This window comes from Panicum hallii, chromosome 5, assembly GCF_002211085.1.
Source record: "Panicum hallii strain FIL2 chromosome 5, PHallii_v3.1, whole genome shotgun sequence".
In the NCBI taxonomy this organism is placed as follows: Eukaryota; Viridiplantae; Streptophyta; class Magnoliopsida; order Poales; family Poaceae; genus Panicum; species Panicum hallii.
The window spans coordinates 10,258,696-10,275,969 of record NC_038046.1 but is presented as its reverse complement, the minus strand read 5'-3'; the positions used below and the strand labels follow the sequence as shown (position 1 = coordinate 10,275,969).

Genomic DNA, 17,274 nt, shown 5'->3' with positions numbered 1-17,274 from the left:
TTCCAACAAATGCTATTCATCAAGTTACTGCCATGCTGACGTTCATGTAAAGCACCATATCTGTAACACACAGAAAAATACTCCACCCAAGGGGTTATTTAGATAATTTTACATGATTCAGGGTGCTCAATACATGATTTCGTAGCTCAAGGAGTTGGCCACAGAAAACCCCAATACCTAGAAGGGTTTATGTAGAGTTGTAGACTTTTTACTTGGGAGTATAAATTTGTGGGCCCACTCGTGCGATTCAACTTGCAACATGTTGATTTTGTGTATGAACTGTATCTTTCTTATGGTACAACTTCTCTCAATCTATCCATTAATTTCGCGCCATGTCAAAAAGATCTTATGAACTAGTACTTACGCATGATAAATTTAAAGGTACTATGTTGAAACTAAGAAATAAATCACTATCATATTCATATCCAGTGGCGGACCCAGGTATCGAATGGAGGCTGGGCCAAGTCTAATACAAATCTCTTTCTATCTGTAACCGAAGAGGATTACGACTATGGTAAATTGATTCAAACGCTAGCCGTCAGAACAGATTCTAGACTCTCTGATGATTTGGTCCCTATTGTTTGAATCAAATACATACTTACAGGCGATAGAACAACGCACAAACCTTTAGAACGGCGCCGTTAGCTGTTAGAACTGATTTTAGCCTCTTGCTGGTTTGGCGATAGAGCCCGGGCCGCTGCCCAGGGCCGCCGGGCCCTGGGTCCGCCCATGGTCATATCGCTGCCTTGTGCAAGGAGATTTTAATGGACGAGCCAACGAGGTGAACCAGAAATTATCGAAAAGGAAAGGGTGAGCCAATAAAGTGTAAAATGGACCACGTCATTTTTGTAAAGCACGGGAATAGGCTGCTCTTTCCCTACGAGTTTGTGCGAGGCTAATCGCCAGAACTTAAGCTTGCCGTACTACCGGTAGTAGCTCTCAGTGGGTGGAGTACAAAGCTTTTGTTAATTATTGTGCTTGTGCGTGGGCCGGGCCGCCGTGCTCGCCTCCTCATATATGCCCCTCCCGTTGCGCTTCCTCTTTCGTCGGCTCGGCTCCCGCTCGGACGCGTCGCGGGCGCCTTTCCCCAGAGATTCCAAAGCCACCCTGCCCAAATCCACCCATCCAGCCGTCGCCGAGCGCCTCTCGTCTGCGAACCAAGCATTGGACTGTTCCGGGAGCCGCGCTGGAAAGCCGCTCCTGATTCGGCCCGGCGATGAGGGGCGGCGCCGCCCCCGCGGCGGCCGCGGGCCACCACCAGCGATGGAGCGCCTCGGCGGGGACGACGCCGCGGTCGCTCAGCACGGGCTCCTCGCCGCGGGGCTCCGACCGCAGCTCCGACGACGGGGAGGAGCTGGTCGAGGTCACGCTCGACCTGCAGGAGGACGACACCATTATCCTTCGGAGCGTCGAGCCGGCCGCGGCGGCCGGGGCGTCGAGGCTGCCGCTGGGTGCGCGCGGGGACCATGCGGGAGGCGGCGGCGCGTCGTCGTCGTCGCGGTCGCGGTCGCCGTCGATCAGGCGGACCTCGTCGCACCGGCTGCTGCAGTTCTCGCAGGAGCTCAAGGCGGAGGCCATGTCCATCGCGCGCCAGTTCTCGCAGGACCTCACCAAGCGCTTCGGCCGCACCCACAGCCGCGCCGAAGGCCAGGGGCAGCAGCAACAGCCGCCGCCGACTTCCGGCATCGAGTCCGCCCTCGCCGCACGGGCCGCGAGACGGCAGCGCGCGCAGCTCGACCGCACGCGCTCCGGCGCGCACAAGGCGCTCCGCGGCCTCCGCTTCATTAGCAGCAACAAGGCCAACAACGCCTGGATGGAGGTGCAGGCAAACTTCGACCGCCTCGCATGCGACGGCTTCCTCTCCCGCGCCGACTTCGCGGAATGCATAGGTACCAACACGCCGCGCCGCCTTCCCTCGGCTCGCCCTCCATTTCTCTCCCCCAGCCATTGAAATATTGGCGAGGTGCGCGTGCAGGGATGACGGAATCGAAGGAGTTCGCGCTCGAGCTGTTCGACACATTGAGCCGGCGGCGGCAGATGCAGGTCGACAAAATCAACAAGGAGGAGCTGCGCGAGATCTGGCAGCAGATCACGGATAACAGCTTCGACTCCCGCCTCCAGATCTTTTTTGACATGTAAACCACCGCGCAACCATGCTCACCATTACTCCACTCCTAGCTTAGCTAGCTACTATTTTTTAAAATTTGTTTTGTTAATGTTATTATAAGAACAACGCCATCAATAATAGTATCGATTTCTCACTTTTTTTTTGGTTGCTTAAATCAGGGTGGATAAGAACGCGGACGGCCGGATTGGTGAGGAGGAAGTGAAAGAGGTAAGCAACAAACACTGTCTGTGCTTGGAGTTGGTGGTCGTGCAGTACGAGCAGTTTCTTTCCCTTTTCTTTCTCCCTTTTCGAGTTTGCTATTTGGGGACATCAAAATCGGATTATTTAGGCGCCTTTGACGGCACGAGTTTTAATATTTGGCCCATTGAGCTGTCTAATTCCAAGCCCCTGCCACAATCATATCTGCTCCTGTTCTTCTAATGGGTAGCGCATCCATGTCGCAGACCTTACGGATTAGTATTGTTTCTTAATTATGGTTTAGTGGAGGAGAAACCTTAGTAACCAGTGATAATCCGACAAGATGGGGTTCTGGAGGAAATGTTCATGGGGGAAGGAAGGGAGTACGCCGAAAGTATTGGCATCTAATCGTAGTCGGTGAGCGAAACCGGCATGGAAAGCATCACGCCATTACCCACTCCTACCTGCCAGTTTTGGGACACTCCTTTCCCCCCTCAGCCTTCAGGAAAGGGGCACCTTTCTTTCTAGAACGTGTGAGGGCATTCCGGTAATTTTCTGCAGATGGGAGTCTGCAGTCCAGCCGCAGTAGGTGAGGGGCATTTTCGCCACGCCAACTGATCTTTTTTCTCTGATCCGCTGAAACAATGCGTTGAAAGGTGACTTGGTGAGGTAAGTAGCTTTTGGATTGGAGCTTGTGTACGTGCCTTTCACAGTTGTCAGTTGTCACTGTGTAAGGACTAAGGAGTCGAGTCAGCCATCTTGGTCGTTGTGGGTTACTTTCTAGTGGTTTGGTAAAATGTGAGATCATGCTCGTTGTACTAACTTATGTTTCCCTACCGTCAGAAAAACTTACGTTTCCCTTTCTACCATTCCAGATTATCATGTTAAGCGCATCAGCCAACAAGCTGTCCAGGCTTAAGGAACAGGCTGAAGAGTACGCCGCCCTGATCATGGAAGAGCTTGATCCCGAAGGACTTGGCTACATTGAGGTAAGCTTACTATTTTTGCATACGCATTTTCTGCAATGTAACAATTTGGTCTCCTGACCACATGTTTAATGTCAGCAACAGTGACGACGAAATAGCACATCTTAACTGAAAGGAAGTGTACTTAGTATTTGGTTAGGGTAATGGAGAAGACTGCAATTTGGATGCGCACTAGACTTCATGGTAGTTGACCGGGGTTGTTTCTTATGACAAAGGTAGTGGATGAGTACCAGTATAGGATTATAAAATGTCGGTATCCATATATACTTAAGTTTTCTGTCACGTTGCTTGGTGATGGATGCCCTTCAACCGGAAGAGCCTACCGATTACTGTGGTAGCAATAAAATTTTGTCCCGGGCTAGGTTAGGACTCGAGTAACATGCAAAGAATGCACTGTTCATAATAAAAAATACTGAAGACTGGCTATAAAAACCTCTTTCCCATCATCATTTAAATCGAAGTTGGTGAGAAGCTGTGGACCAGCTCGCATGCATTTCTTATGCTTCATTGATCTGCCGAGTTTAATGTCATCCTTGCCGCTCACAGTTCACAGCTGCCCCACCACGTCCTCATAGCTATTGACCCTCCTTTTTTCCCCTTCGGAAGGGCGTTGTCATCTGCCTGAGCATAGAAGAAATGATGACACTACATCCAAAGGAAACGTCAAAATAATTAGTCAGGGCTCCATGATTCTTTCATAGACTGTTAATGCACAAGGTTAGGCACGCTGATTTCAGCAGATTAGCAACCACAACTGGCTAGTTAACACTATTATGAGAGTTGATTTCAGGGTTTCAATACTTTTTATTTCTTCTTCTTACTCTTGACATAGTATGGGGTGTTTTGCTGCGCCATGATGCTCCATTGGCCTTTTCAGCGGTCATGTTAGACCACATTCGTAGGGGGGCAGGGGTAGACCAGCTCATGCCATGCTCTGTACAAGGGAGATTCAAGTCCAACCCCCACTTTTCTGGACATAATTATTACACGGGCATCACAAAAACTTTGGATAGCACGGTCACATGAGCTGATGAGAGGGGCTTATTTAACTTGTATAATTGTATCATAATAAAACACTGCATTTAACTGGTTCTTATGCCAGCCTTGGTCATCTACAGATCTGCGCTTAGGTAGTGTGCCTATCAGTTTCTATTTACAAACGTGGCATTCCTTCTTGATAAATTGTATGAAACAATGGCCTATTATTCGTTCATACGACAAATAGTATTTTTATTGATCTAACATTCTAACCTGTTATTGGCAAAGTAACTTTTTGGAATTAATAACTAGTTCTAAAGAATACGCTGCTTGTTGTTGGTTTTGCAGCTGTGGCAGTTGGAGACACTTCTATTGCAGAAGGATACCTACATGAACTACAGTCAGGCGCTAAGTTACACAAGCCAAGCACTAAGCCAGAACCTAGCAGGCTTAAGGACAAAGAGTCCAATTCGCAAAATAAGTACCACATTGAGTTACTACTTGGAGGATAATTGGAAACGCCTGTGGGTGCTTGCATTGTGGATCGGGATAATGGCCGGACTGTTCACTTGGAAGTTCATGCAGTATCGCAACAGGTATGTGTTTGATGTGATGGGCTACTGCGTGACAACTGCAAAAGGTGCTGCTGAAACCCTGAAGCTGAACATGGCAATTATCCTCCTGCCAGTCTGCCGCAACACCATTACTTGGTTGAGAAATACAAGGGCTGCGCGGGCATTACCATTTGATGATAATATAAACTTCCACAAGGTTAGCATTAGTTTATCATCGCCTCTTCTTATCCATATAGTTGTAGAGTTTCATATTAGTGTGATCTTTGTACCTGAATCAATTAATTTAGGCCCAAAAGGATGTGAGTGCACATTTGCATGATCTGTTCATGTAGATGTAGGCTGTTTCAACATTATTTTCATGTGCTTATCCTTAATTTTCCAAAAAACGAACTATGCTCAGCGAAGTTGAATGTAGAATTGTTTTTACCCTTCTGTTCATTATGTGTACTTATTGTACCTGCATTGTGAGCCAAATTAATTCATCCAGTTGAATGAGAAAAATGGAAAAAATATATTCAGTTACTCATGTCCTATGCATACTAAATTCTATTAAAGTTTTTTGATGATTAATTATAAGCAGCATAGCAAGTACCCAAAAAGCATAAAGCACATCATCCACCTGCTGGAATAAGTTGGCGTTCTGTGGTCCATCCTATCTGTACAGAAACACACCGACACCATATCGGATTTCCCCTTTTTTGCAACGACCAAGAATAAATTTATCATATTAGCTCTGGTAGAAGGGAGCCTATACTTAACAGTTACATGGAGAGCTAATCACTAGATGCAACATATGAATATTGATACTACATTGACCAGCTGAGAAAACTAACAATAAGTTGTTGTTGTTTTTTTATGTTCTGATGGGCAGACTATTGCAGCGGCAATTGTTGTTGGTATAATCCTCCACGCAGGGAACCACCTTGTATGTGATTTTCCACGGCTTATAAATTCGTCAAATGAGAAGTATGCTCCTCTGGGCCAGTATTTTGGGGAAACAAAGCCATCATATTTTACATTGGTCAAAGGAGTGGAGGGCATCACCGGTGTAATTATGGTTATCTGCATGGTTATAGCTTTCACTTTAGCAACACGGTGGTTCCGCCGTAGCTTGGTGAAGCTTCCAAAACCATTTGACAAACTGACTGGTTTTAATGCCTTCTGGTACTCTCATCACTTGTTCATTATTGTGTATCTGGCACTCATTGTTCATGGCCAGTGCCTGTACCTCATTCATGTCTGGTACAGAAAAACGGTGAGATTTCATTATTTGTTTTCATTCTCTGGACATGAAAAATTAAAAGTTTTTGTCCTGAGGTTCTTGTATTTTTATTTTGATGCAGACGTGGATGTATCTGGCAGTGCCTGTTTGCCTGTATGTAGGGGAGAGGGTGCTGAGGTTCTTCAGGTCTGGCAGTTATTCTGTCAGGTTATTGAAGGTCAATCAAAAGGACACAAGAAACTTGAGCATTCATTATGCGTGCAGCTACTAATCCAGTAATTTTTAACCCTTTCAGGTGGCCATATATCCTGGTAATGTCTTGACACTGCAAATGTCCAAGCCTCCTGCTTTCCGGTACAAGAGTGGGCAATATATGTTTGTTCAATGTCCAGCAGTGTCACCCTTTGAATGGTAATTGGTACTTGCAGCACTAAATTTTGATTGAAACACACCATTGCTAGTACTGTACCAAATTTCATCAATGCTTCACATATCCATAAAATGTAGTCTTGATGCAACCCATTGCATGCTGAGCATTTCCTTTCTCTTCACAGGCATCCTTTCTCAATTACTTCAGCGCCCGGAGATGATTATCTCAGCATTCACGTTAGACAACTTGGTGACTGGACACGAGAGCTCAAGAGGGTATTTGCAGCAGCTTGCGAACCCCCAGTGGGTGGTAAAAGTGGCCTTCTTAGAGCAGACGAGACAACCAAGAAAGCGTATGAGCCCCCAATCCCCATCCCCACCCCTCTACCAGCATCATTGAAAGGGTTGAATTTGTGCATTATAGATCCTTCACAAACTACAGGTTATAATATTTGTCTTTTTGACAATGCAGCTTACCAAAGCTTCTGATTGATGGACCTTATGGCTCTCCTGCTCAGGATTACAGCAAGTATGATGTTCTTCTACTTGTTGGATTAGGAATTGGTGCAACTCCTTTTATCAGCATACTGAAAGATCTGCTTAACAATATCATCAAAATGGAGGAAGAGGAGGTAAAATTACTATTTTCCATATCTTCACTTGTCACCTTCCTAATCTCATTAGTGAAATGACAGATTCTGAGCAATCTTCTTTCTGTAGTATTTTGGCATCTTTCTAACAATATTTCTGTGTTGGCAGGATGCTTCCACTGATCTTTATCCACCAGTTGGTCCAAATAAACCGCACATTGATCTGGGCACACTTATGACAGTCACCTCAAAACCAAAGAGGGTTCTAAGGACCACAAATGCTTACTTTTATTGGGTTACGCGTGAGCAAGGTTCTTTCGATTGGTTCAAAGGAGTCATGAATGAGATTGCTGAATTGGACCAAAGGGTAATGCTTACTTGTTTTTGAAGTGCGATTTGATCTCATGAGAAATCTTATGTTCCCTTGCGTGAGTTTTACTTACAGTTTACCTTTGCTCCATTCTAGAATATCATTGAGATGCACAACTACCTCACGAGTGTTTATGAGGAAGGGGATGCTCGGTCAGCGCTCATCACCATGCTTCAAGCTCTGAACCATGCCAAGAATGGTGTTGACATTGTCTCTGGAACTAAAGTAAGTACTGATAGGACAATTAACAGCTCACGTAAATCAATTATGTTGGAATGTGAGTTTTGCACCTGACAACTATTAGCATAAATGATTAAAACAGTGTACAATCGCCTTTTAAGATATCAAGCTAATAGTCCCATCTCATCATTGATATGCTGATTTTGCAGGTCCGGACACACTTTGCAAGACCAAATTGGAAAAAGGTCCTATCTAAAATCGCCTCCAAGCATCCATATGCCAAGATAGGTTAGTCTATATACTACATTGTCTGGTTAAATTTCTCTCTTCTTTTATATAGTCATGCACATCCTTGTGAATGAGTTGTGCCCTTTATCAAAACTTCTATTTTGTTGTTTCATAAAAAAATTACTGCATAAATATGCAAATGCATCAACATTTTATAGACTACAATCAAAATTTATTAAGGTTTAGCCCGCATGATTGAGCAGGCAGTGAGAATAGCCAGCTCAGGCTGATTTAGTATGTCGTTTCCATTATCAACTTTACATGGAGGGTGACTGTGACTGTTGTAATAAAACTGTTTTTCCTATACTAATATAATGGCACGCAGTTATCCTGTTTATTCTAGAACGAAAATACATTTGATATTGTGTATGCATTTTGTAAAAATAGAATTTGTTTGCACGCAGGTGTATTCTACTGTGGAGCTCCAGTTCTTGCACAAGAACTAAACAAACTGTGCCATGAATTCAATGGGAAAAGCACAACAAAATTCGAGTTCCACAAGGAGCATTTCTGAGTTCAAGTAAATACTTGGTGGCAAACAAGGGTAGATTATGTATGTGTACAGCATTTTTGTCTTGGTATATTCATCTGGACGAAGGACAGAAGAGGACAGAGCAAAGTGATGAAGCCACCATGAAGTGATTAACAGCTGATGCCCTGTACTTATTTATGTGGCTGCTCCTAAATGAATACATATGTACCGTCACGGATGGTACATGTGACGTCCAATCGTCCATCTGCAGATTGGACCCCAATGCCCAGTGGAACTGTGAGGAGTTCCCTTCCAGTTGGTCTCCAATGTACAGAGCACACATGAAGAGGTCGGGGGTCCATTTAATTTAGTTGGGGATTGTCGGTAGCATGGTATAGGACATAGGAGGGATACCACTAGTCACAAGGCTATTTAATTGTATATTTTTCATGCAGCTGAGTGTCTGGTTAAGGCCAGAAGCACGAATTTTTTACATTTGTACTTGCATACAGAAAAAAAAAGCAAAACAAAACGAGGTGAAATGGAAAATAGTATACTCGATTTGAGTGCTGCTTAGTGTACAGTGATAGTAGTTTTCAATTTACAGGCTGTGAACATCACCAGCATTCAGATGTTCTGACCAGGAACTGGGAAAACGGTGTCTCGTTTGACTGTTTGAGTGCCCTGTTTTGCCCGTTACTACGATCTTAGGGATACACAGCCGCAGGGTGGTAAAGGTTCTAAAATTTCAAATTTTAGCCTAGACTAGATCTGTGCCCGTGCGTTGCTACGGGTTCATACCATGATTGAATTCTATATCTTGAGACCAGATATATAAACACAAGAACTCATTCAATCAAATATTCTGCCCTGAAACCTGATACACAACGAGTTTTACTAATCTCAAGTTCTGCTATCCAAGTGGATGTATATGACCAAATATTTGAAGCAATGTGACTTCTAGCCTGAGACCAACTAAACAAATAATCGAGATGCAGAAGTATAACATCTGTTAAGGTATAGATATAACATATTTCCAACAATCATTTTAACGAAATGGTAGAAACGTGCTTGAAGATTTATCTTAGCTACAAAGTTATCAATATCTCAATAGCAGCCAACAGCATGTAGGTCGTGAGAGATGACATGCTACAAAAAATTAGATGAAATGCAGATATCAGCAAGTCTATTCCCCTCCCCCCCCCCCCCCCCCCCCAAACCAAAATAAAATAAATTATATAGCTCCATTTAAACAAAAAGCACTGTGTGGCATACTGAGCGTGATTTGCTTGATGGGGTGATGGTAGATCAGTTCAGCACAATGGTGAGATATATCAACTTTGTTACCTGCAAATTTAACAAACCAGCTTTAGCCAAATATGCTATGAATCTTTAGTAAGAATACTGTTGTTTATATGCATTTACCAGAGCTATGAGAGTGGCTGCCTCATGTAAGCTGTGGCCACTGTTTCCATGATATGCGCCTCTGCTCCCTCCCAAGTATTACATCCATCTCTCAACCATTTTCCTCCCTTCATCGAGTTAAGCAAGCCATTCCACCATGATAATGCAGCCTAGTAATAATCTAATATTGTAGCCAAGATAAAAAGATGTAATTAGAAACCAATTCAAAAGCTGGAATCAGAAACTAATATGTTCGACGGCATACCTCGGAGACCTCTTTGACAATAGGGTAAGAATCAAAATATAGAGGCAGGAAAATAATCCATGTAAATAATTGGGAGAACCTGGTCTAAATAGACTGATTTCAAGCTACATATTTTCACAACATTGCTGTGAATCTGCTCATTAGCAAAGTGCGCCCCTGAAGCTTAAACATGTTCAGTGCCTGAATTTTTCTATAAATATATCAGGGTTTCATTTATACTAAAACCACGTGGAGTAGTCTTGATGAATAAAATATAAAAGTTCAGCTACTAAAATCACCAGAAAAACTTCTTATCATGCCAGAATTTCCATCTAATAGAAATATTGACACAATAAAAGGTCACCATATTACAGCAAGTAGAACTACACAGAGCTTTTGTGAATATGATAAAACCAAAATTCTGCCTAAAACAAACTGAAGGCAGGTTGCACATGGCATCCTACTAATATGCAATATTTTCATGTGAGACTGAGAGGAAATCGAAAACACTGAAAAAATGGCATCTCCAACTCGAACTACAGGCATCATCTCTAATTGGCAACAAAAACCTTACACAAGGAGGCAGACTGCCAAACATCCTATTATAGGGGCCATATTGAAACAAACATGAAAGTATTATAAAGACCCTGAATAATAGAATATACTATCATGGTCAGTCATATGTTCTAGCTTGGAAGACATGCTCAAAAGCCTATGAATAAAACATAAAAGAAATTAGTAGTAGCATAATTCATTGGGAAACAGCACAAGAAACATTTTTTAGCTTTACAACTTAAAAACCTGCCATGTGTTTTCTTATCAATATTGCTTTGCAATTGAAACGACACTCCGGCATGGATACTACAAAGATAAATCAGTCATAACATGGTAGTAAATATGCATTCTCATTGCCAGATAGGTAACATGTACCAAGTATGTTGCATATAATATATCTATGCCTTTTCTTTTCAGTTTTATAAATGGTGAACATTTATCCACATTTTCTGAATATTAATTTGCAAAGAAATTGCCACAACACAAAGCTTGAGGCTAGGAATCAACAAAATATAACCTTAAATTGTTCCAAATATGACAGCCATTGACTTCATTCTGAATATTGTCAAGAGAACACCTACAAGCTAATCAGAAGTTTCATGTTCTCACCAGATAAATAACACCTGCGTTAGTAATTCCAGCCAATCGCCAGTGCAAAAACAGAACCACATGCTCCATCCATATCTGATTATTTCACTAACCATATTCTTCCTTTAACTTTCTCTTATGCTCCCGCGTTAAGTAGAACATCTTAAATAACCTGCATCATTAACCAGATTATTGGCCATGGAGAATAAATACCAGCTTCACAGGATCGCAAAGGATGTGCCAAAATTCAAAGTCATGCTTTCTAAGATAATTTTGTAATTAGCCAAAAGACCTAATGGTTGACCCAAAACTCAGCCATATGCTCTGTTCAAGTGAGAAAGCAAGAGGCGGATCCAGCAAACAGTACAGCCTCCAGGTGTGGCAAGAGCACAACCTGCTACAAGCAGCGCAACCGGTACATCGCTTGCCTGCTATCCACCTTTGCCAATGTTGTATGGCTCCACCCTTGTCGACCTCTTCCTCCCAAGCATTTCACCAAATAGTTGTAGTGCATGCAAGCTGCACCATTTAACATAAGCGACCATAGAAAAATTAATCAAGCCGTACTACTACCAGGAAGGCCATTGTAACTTTAAGAGCAGCTCACTGATCCGCCATAGTAGCTGCATACTAACCAGAAACAGAAGTAAACTTGCAAACAAAAGAATAATACGAGGGAACGCACTTGTAACAAACCTTGCATCGGACAAAAGACGAGCAACAGCTTGCCGCGCAGCCAGTGGCTGTCTGGCTGAGCACCCAAGCGCTGCTCAATCACCTATATATAATGTGAAGAAGCCGATAAGATCCGTTGCAAATTAAATGATCCAGCTCAATTTCTCCTCTTCTGCTTCTCTTATTCTCCTTTTCTTCGAGGACTCCATGTCCTCTATAAAGATCCTTATTTCTATAAAATCCTGGACAAGGTTATTTGGTTAGTTTGTTGAATTACCGGATCAGCTCGGAGAGACAAATCATCGAACCCAGCTGTACATGGACCGCTTCAGCGTCTCCACGCCGTGTGCGCTGATGAACCCCATCCCTGCTCGGTCGGGCTCGCGGCCAGCCGGGCGGCGGCGGAGCGGGTACGATCGGAGGTGGAGGGGACCTGGTAGCCTAAAAGATACTGGAAGGGCCGAGAAGGGGACGTGGTTGCGGCGGGGCTGGAGAGTGGAGGGGTGGCGGCGCTAGTTCCGCGAGATCGCGAGGAGGCCAAGGTGGGGAGCGGATCAAAGGCGTGGCCGCGTGCCCATCCTCCTGTACGATGAGCCCTCGTGCGGGCAGACGCTGCCGGACGCCCCCTCCCCCTGCGGCGGCGGGCGCAGCGGTCGGCGGGGCGCTGCCGTCGGCTGGCGACGCCCCGGGCGTGCCCAGGCCGCTGGGCCACGCATGCGCCCCCGCACCTGGCCCACATGCGGCGGTGAGAAGAGCGCCCAGCGGTCCTGGCGCCGGCCCTCCAGGGCGCATGTCCGGGTTTGGAGCAACGCCGCCTGAGAGATCGGGTAGCCCACCGCTGATCTGCCGATTTGCGCCGTCAGAGCCTCGTTTCCGGCCTCCGCCGCTGCCCGCCGGTCAGCCATCGCAGGAACCGCCACCGACTTCCGGAGGAGGAAAAAGAAATGACGGCGGCGGGGGAGGAGGTGGCGCAGTGGGGCGGGGCGTCGAGGATGGCCGGGTCACGACGGCGGCGGCGCGTCGGCGAGCGGGCGGGCGACGTGTTGCCTGGTCGGGTGGACGGGGGCTCGCCCGCCCGTGGTTACGCCGGCAGAGACAAAGGGGCAACGTGGACACTATCGTTTTATCGTTCTACCAGTAGTAGAGATAATTTAAACGTGGGGCCGTAACCTTATATAACTTTAAGCTCAAGGTATATAAGAATCAAATTAAGTGTAAAGAGTGTATTAGGATTATGATCCGTTACCGTCTAACGTAAGGTTGATTTGAGCAAAATTTCCCAAAATTCTTTAAGCTGCTTGTGGACGTCAAAGTGTCGCTGAGCTCACCTGACGAATGCAGCGCTTGGAGCAACGGACGGTAACCCTCCAGCAGTTGGGACTCTCGTCTGAGTTAGGCAGCCGAAGGCCAGACTGATGGCGAGGCGTCACCAGATGCCGGTGGTGGGAGCAGCTACGACTACGATGCGGGCAGCGGCAGCGCGGCACCGTGTGGGAGGGGCTGCCGGGGCTGTGAGGCGGCGCCGGTGTTTGGGACGACGGCACGGATGGCGATAGCGGGGGGCGGTGGATCATAGTGGGCTTATATTATTGGGCCGTTGGCTGCTTATCCGCTGCTTGTTTGTATTGGAGGCCCCCGCCAGTTCCTGGCCCGCTGCGCGCCATGCTAGTAGGCCGACGGTTGTTGGGCTTTTAAGCCGGAACATAAACTTTCCGGCTTTTTAGGCAGATCGGCTGATCACGTCCGTGCGCGCGTCATCCGGTCCGATGGGAGCATACTGGGAAGCTCCCCTGGTCTGGTCGGCTGGTCGTCCCCTCTCCCCACTTGCGGGGAACTTCCTCACCCGAGCAGGCATGGGCTGTGGCCTGTGGGCAAGGGCAACCCGCCCTTCGCCAGCAACGTCATGGCCAACGTCAGCAACGTAGTGGGTGGTTGGCCGTCACTCAAAAGACTGCTTTTGAGTAAGCTGGTCAAAGGCACAGAAAGAGAAAGACTTGTTCTCCTGGGCCAGAGAAAGAGACATCTGACGAGCCAGAGCAAAGCCACGGATGGTTCTCAGTTCTCACCATGACACCATATATACCCCGATCCCGGCACCCCTGATGACATCGCACGATCCCACAGCTGCGACAGCGACACGAGCTAGAGCAAAGCCCGCGCCAACGCTTTCGCGTCTTCCACCTCCACCACTTCCACCGCTCCTCCCACCTCTCACGCGCGCCCGATCGAGTGGAAAAGACAAAGAGTCATGGACAAGACCGTGGTTCTGTACCCGAGCCTCGGCGTCGGGCACCTCACGCCGATGGTTCAGCTGGCCAAGCTGTTCGCCCGGCACGGCGTCGCCGTCACCGTCGCCCTCGTCGAGCCGCAGGTCGAGTCGCCCAGCTTCTCCGCCGCGGTCGCCCGCGCCGCGGCCACCAACCCGTCCGTCACCTTCCACGTGCTGCCGCCGCCGCCGCCGGCGGCGGCCGAAGAAGCCCCGCGCGGCAGGTTCGACTACCTCCGCCTCATGGACGCGCCGCTGCGGGACTTCCTCCGCTCGCTCCCGGCGGTCCACGCGCTCGTGCTCGACATGTTCTGCGCCGGGTCGCTCGACGTCGCCGCCGATCTCGGCATACCGGCCTACTTCTTCTTCGCCTCGGGCGCCAGCTTCCTCGCCGTCTTCCTCAACCTGCCCAGCGTGGCGGCCAGCATGGACAGGAGTTTCGCGGAGCTCGGAGACGCGCTTTTCCGTCTCCCCGTCGCTCCTCCGTTCAAAGCTACGGATCTTCCCCAAGTTATCCTGGACAACGACGAGGCCTCCAAGGCCACTCTTCGCATGGCCGAGAGAATCGCGGAGTCCAGCGGGATTCTTATCAACACGTTTGAGCAGCTGGAAGCTCGGGCGGTGCGTGATCTCAGAGACGGGCTGTGCATCCCTGGCCGTCCGACACCGCCGGTCTACTGCATTGGGCCGTTGGTCACGGAAGGCGGAGACAAGAAGCACGAGTGCCTCGAGTGGCTGGACGCGCAGCCGGACAACAGCGTCACGTTCCTCTCCTTCGGCAGCCAGGGCACCTTCTCCAAGAAGCAGCTCGAGGAGATTGCCGTCGGCCTGGAGAGATCCGGGCAGAGGTTCCTCTGGGTCGTCCGGAGCCCGCTCGGCGACGAGCAGAGTAGTGGCGACCCGCTCCCTGAGCCAGACCTCGACGCGCTCCTCCCCGAAGGGTTCTTGGAAAGAACGAAGCACCAGGGGCTCGTCGTCAGGTCCTGGGCGCCGCAGGTGGAGGTGCTCGGCCACAGGGCGACAGGTGCGTTCATGACGCACTGTGGGTGGAACTCGACGCTGGAAGGGATCACGGCGGGGCTGCCCCTGCTATGTTGGCCACTGTACGCAGAGCAGAGGTTGAACAAGGTGTTCATTGTGGAAGAGATGAAGCTTGGAGTGGTGCTGAGGGGTTATGACGAGGAGGTAGTGAAGGACGAGGAGGTGGAGGCGAAGGTCAGGTGGGTGATGGATTCTGAGGGAGGAAGGGCCCTTCGGGAGCGTGCCATGGCTCAGAAGAGCAAGGCCGTGCAAGCATTGAGTGGAGGAGGCTCATCTCAGGCTGATTTTGTTGAGTTTCTAAAGAATCTGTAGAATTTGAACCTTGCATGGTGCCACATTTGTGATACTTCGATTTGTGTACCCTTACCGTGTTGAAAAATAAGTGAGTTCCATTTGTGCGATTGAAACATAGGCTTCACATGATTGTATACTCTATTATTTTAAACTAACGAAGCTACAAAGTAGCCGGATGTCCAATTAGAAATTTCTTATCGGATGCTCCATTGCGATATGGAAAAAATTTCTTAATTGCTATAACGTTAGAAATTAACACTTGTAATATTTAAAAATATGTATAAAAATGACTATGTCATCTGATTCTAGGATAGAAAAATTCCAACTGCAACATGACACCTTGTTACATGCAACATCCACTGAGAGCAGCGATACTTAGAAATAAATTTTGCAACATTAACGCTTACCTTTTGTAATATTTTAAATTTATAGTCATAATATTTTTAGACTGCACTTGCAATATTTTTAAAGCATATTAATTTTTTATAAAAATAATAGTGAAACAAATAAAACTAGACAATTAGACTACAGAGGTGCAATGTAGGAAATAAACTATTGAAACATCTCGAATAAACTTTTACAATATCTTGAAGCAATTATAACAACATCACGTCACATATCAAACATCTTGAGAATAACCATTGTAATGTCACGAATCAACCCATCATAGCATCTTAAAATAATTGTTGCAACATCAATAATTAATGAAACTCCTGCTGCAACGTAATATATTTTTTATTATAGTAGTGAAATTTTGTTAATTGTTGTGGCTATGGAAATCCCTTATTTAGTGGTATATTTTGTCATCATTATAATATTATATTATTTTGTAGTACATTACTTGTTGTATCATCATTATTCAGTAGTATATTTTGCGTTATTCTATTTTTTGAATAAATACTTCTCTTCATAAAATGTTGAATCTATCCGAAATGTTGATGTAGATTTAGTGGATTGTTGGATTAAATTTGAGAAAATACTAAAGCATGTCTAAATTTGGTGATTGGTGGGCTGTCCTAGTTGAGCTAAATGGGTGGTATTGGGCTTTAAATTTCTAACCAACCTTAGGAAGCTACATAGACCCGTGTCGTCATACATGCGTTCTTTAAAATCTAAATGATACTATACCTTTTCTTTTATATCTATAACTGGTAGGTGGAAGCTTTTTGAAAAGAAAAAAGTCCAGTTTACACCCTCGAACTATTACAAAAATTTAATTTTCAACCTTTAACTATAAAACCGGATAACAGAGGCCATCCAACTGTCAAAACCGGGCAAATTTAGCCCTTCGGGTGGTTTCAAATGTGGCTTAATCCCCATTGAGGTGTGGAGATGCCTGGGCGAGAGGGCAGTAGTATGGTTAACTAAGATTTTTAACCTAATTTTCAGGTCAAACAAGATACTGGAGGAATGGAGGAGAAGTATATTAGTACCGATCTTCAAGAATAAGAGAGATGTTCAAAGTTGTACTAACTACCGGGGGATTAATCTGATGAGTCATACGATGAAGCTTTGGGAGAGGGTTATCGAGCATCGCCTAAGAAGATTGACAATGGTGATCCAAAACCAGTTTGGGTTCATGCCTGAGAGGTCGACCATGGAGGCGATTTTCTTAGTACGACAGTTGATGGGGAGATATGGAGAGGAGAAGAAGGACTTACACATGGTCTTTATTGATCTAGAGAAGGCGTATGACAAAGTACCGAGAGACGTCATGTGGTGGGCCTTTAAAAAACATAAAGTCCCAACTAAGTATATTACCCTCATCAAGGATATGTACAAGGATACGATGACTTGTGTTCGAACATATGATGGCGATACCAGTGACTTTTTAATTAAAATAGGACTACATCAGGGGTCAGCATTGAGCCC

General features: G+C 46.2%; 2 protein-coding genes and 1 long non-coding RNA gene across 9 annotated transcripts; 2 read left to right on the top strand and 1 right to left on the bottom strand.

Moving 5' to 3' along the window:
* The first annotated feature begins 1,042 nt into the window (after positions 1 to 1,042).
* Positions 1,043 to 8,911, top strand: LOC112895820 (respiratory burst oxidase homolog protein A-like). The gene is made up of 14 exons (XM_025963814.1): positions 1,043 to 1,889; positions 1,976 to 2,135; positions 2,287 to 2,335; positions 3,181 to 3,294; positions 4,618 to 5,040; positions 5,716 to 6,099; positions 6,188 to 6,283; positions 6,362 to 6,477; positions 6,621 to 6,788; positions 6,908 to 7,067; positions 7,195 to 7,392; positions 7,492 to 7,620; positions 7,785 to 7,863; positions 8,268 to 8,911. Exons 1-14 carry the CDS (start codon positions 1,217 to 1,219, stop codon positions 8,375 to 8,377), a joined length of 2,859 nt encoding a protein of 952 aa, XP_025819599.1. The 5' UTR covers positions 1,043 to 1,216; the 3' UTR covers positions 8,378 to 8,911.
* Positions 8,912 to 9,168: 257 nt separating this feature from the next.
* LOC112895821 lies at positions 9,169 to 12,963 on the bottom strand. Of its 7 annotated transcripts, none has more exons than XR_003229281.1 (5): positions 11,521 to 12,959; positions 11,148 to 11,298; positions 9,761 to 9,920; positions 9,611 to 9,682; positions 9,169 to 9,484 (listed from the first exon to the last, which is right to left on the bottom strand). It is a non-coding gene; the product is annotated as an uncharacterized LOC112895821 (long non-coding RNA). The 7 variants fall into 7 exon arrangements; XR_003229283.1 differs by lacking the exon at positions 9,169 to 9,484 and having other exon boundaries at positions 9,530 to 9,682; positions 11,521 to 12,026; positions 12,079 to 12,963; XR_003229282.1 differs by lacking the exon at positions 9,169 to 9,484 and having other exon boundaries at positions 9,530 to 9,682; positions 11,521 to 12,015; positions 12,079 to 12,963.
* A 933-nt stretch (positions 12,964 to 13,896) lies between these two features.
* Positions 13,897 to 15,519, top strand: LOC112893568 (UDP-glycosyltransferase 88B1-like). Its single transcript, XM_025960970.1, has one exon. The coding sequence runs from the start codon at positions 14,050 to 14,052 to the stop codon at positions 15,418 to 15,420; it is 1,371 nt and encodes a 456-aa protein (XP_025816755.1). The 5' UTR covers positions 13,897 to 14,049; the 3' UTR covers positions 15,421 to 15,519.
* Positions 15,520 to 17,274: the final 1,755 nt, after the last annotated feature.

Coding starts and splice junctions, on each gene's coding strand:
- LOC112893568 (XM_025960970.1), top strand. CDS start 14,050: ATGGACAAGACCGTGGTTCTGTACCCGAGCCTCGGCGTCGGGCACCTC.
- LOC112895820 (XM_025963814.1), top strand. CDS start 1,217: ATGAGGGGCGGCGCCGCCCCCGCGGCGGCCGCGGGCCACCACCAGCGA. Junction 1,890..1,975: donor CGACTTCGCGGAATGCATAG/GTACCAACACGC, acceptor GTGCGCGTGCAG/GGATGACGGAATCGAAGGAG. Junction 7,864..8,267: donor GCATCCATATGCCAAGATAG/GTTAGTCTATAT, acceptor GTTTGCACGCAG/GTGTATTCTACTGTGGAGCT.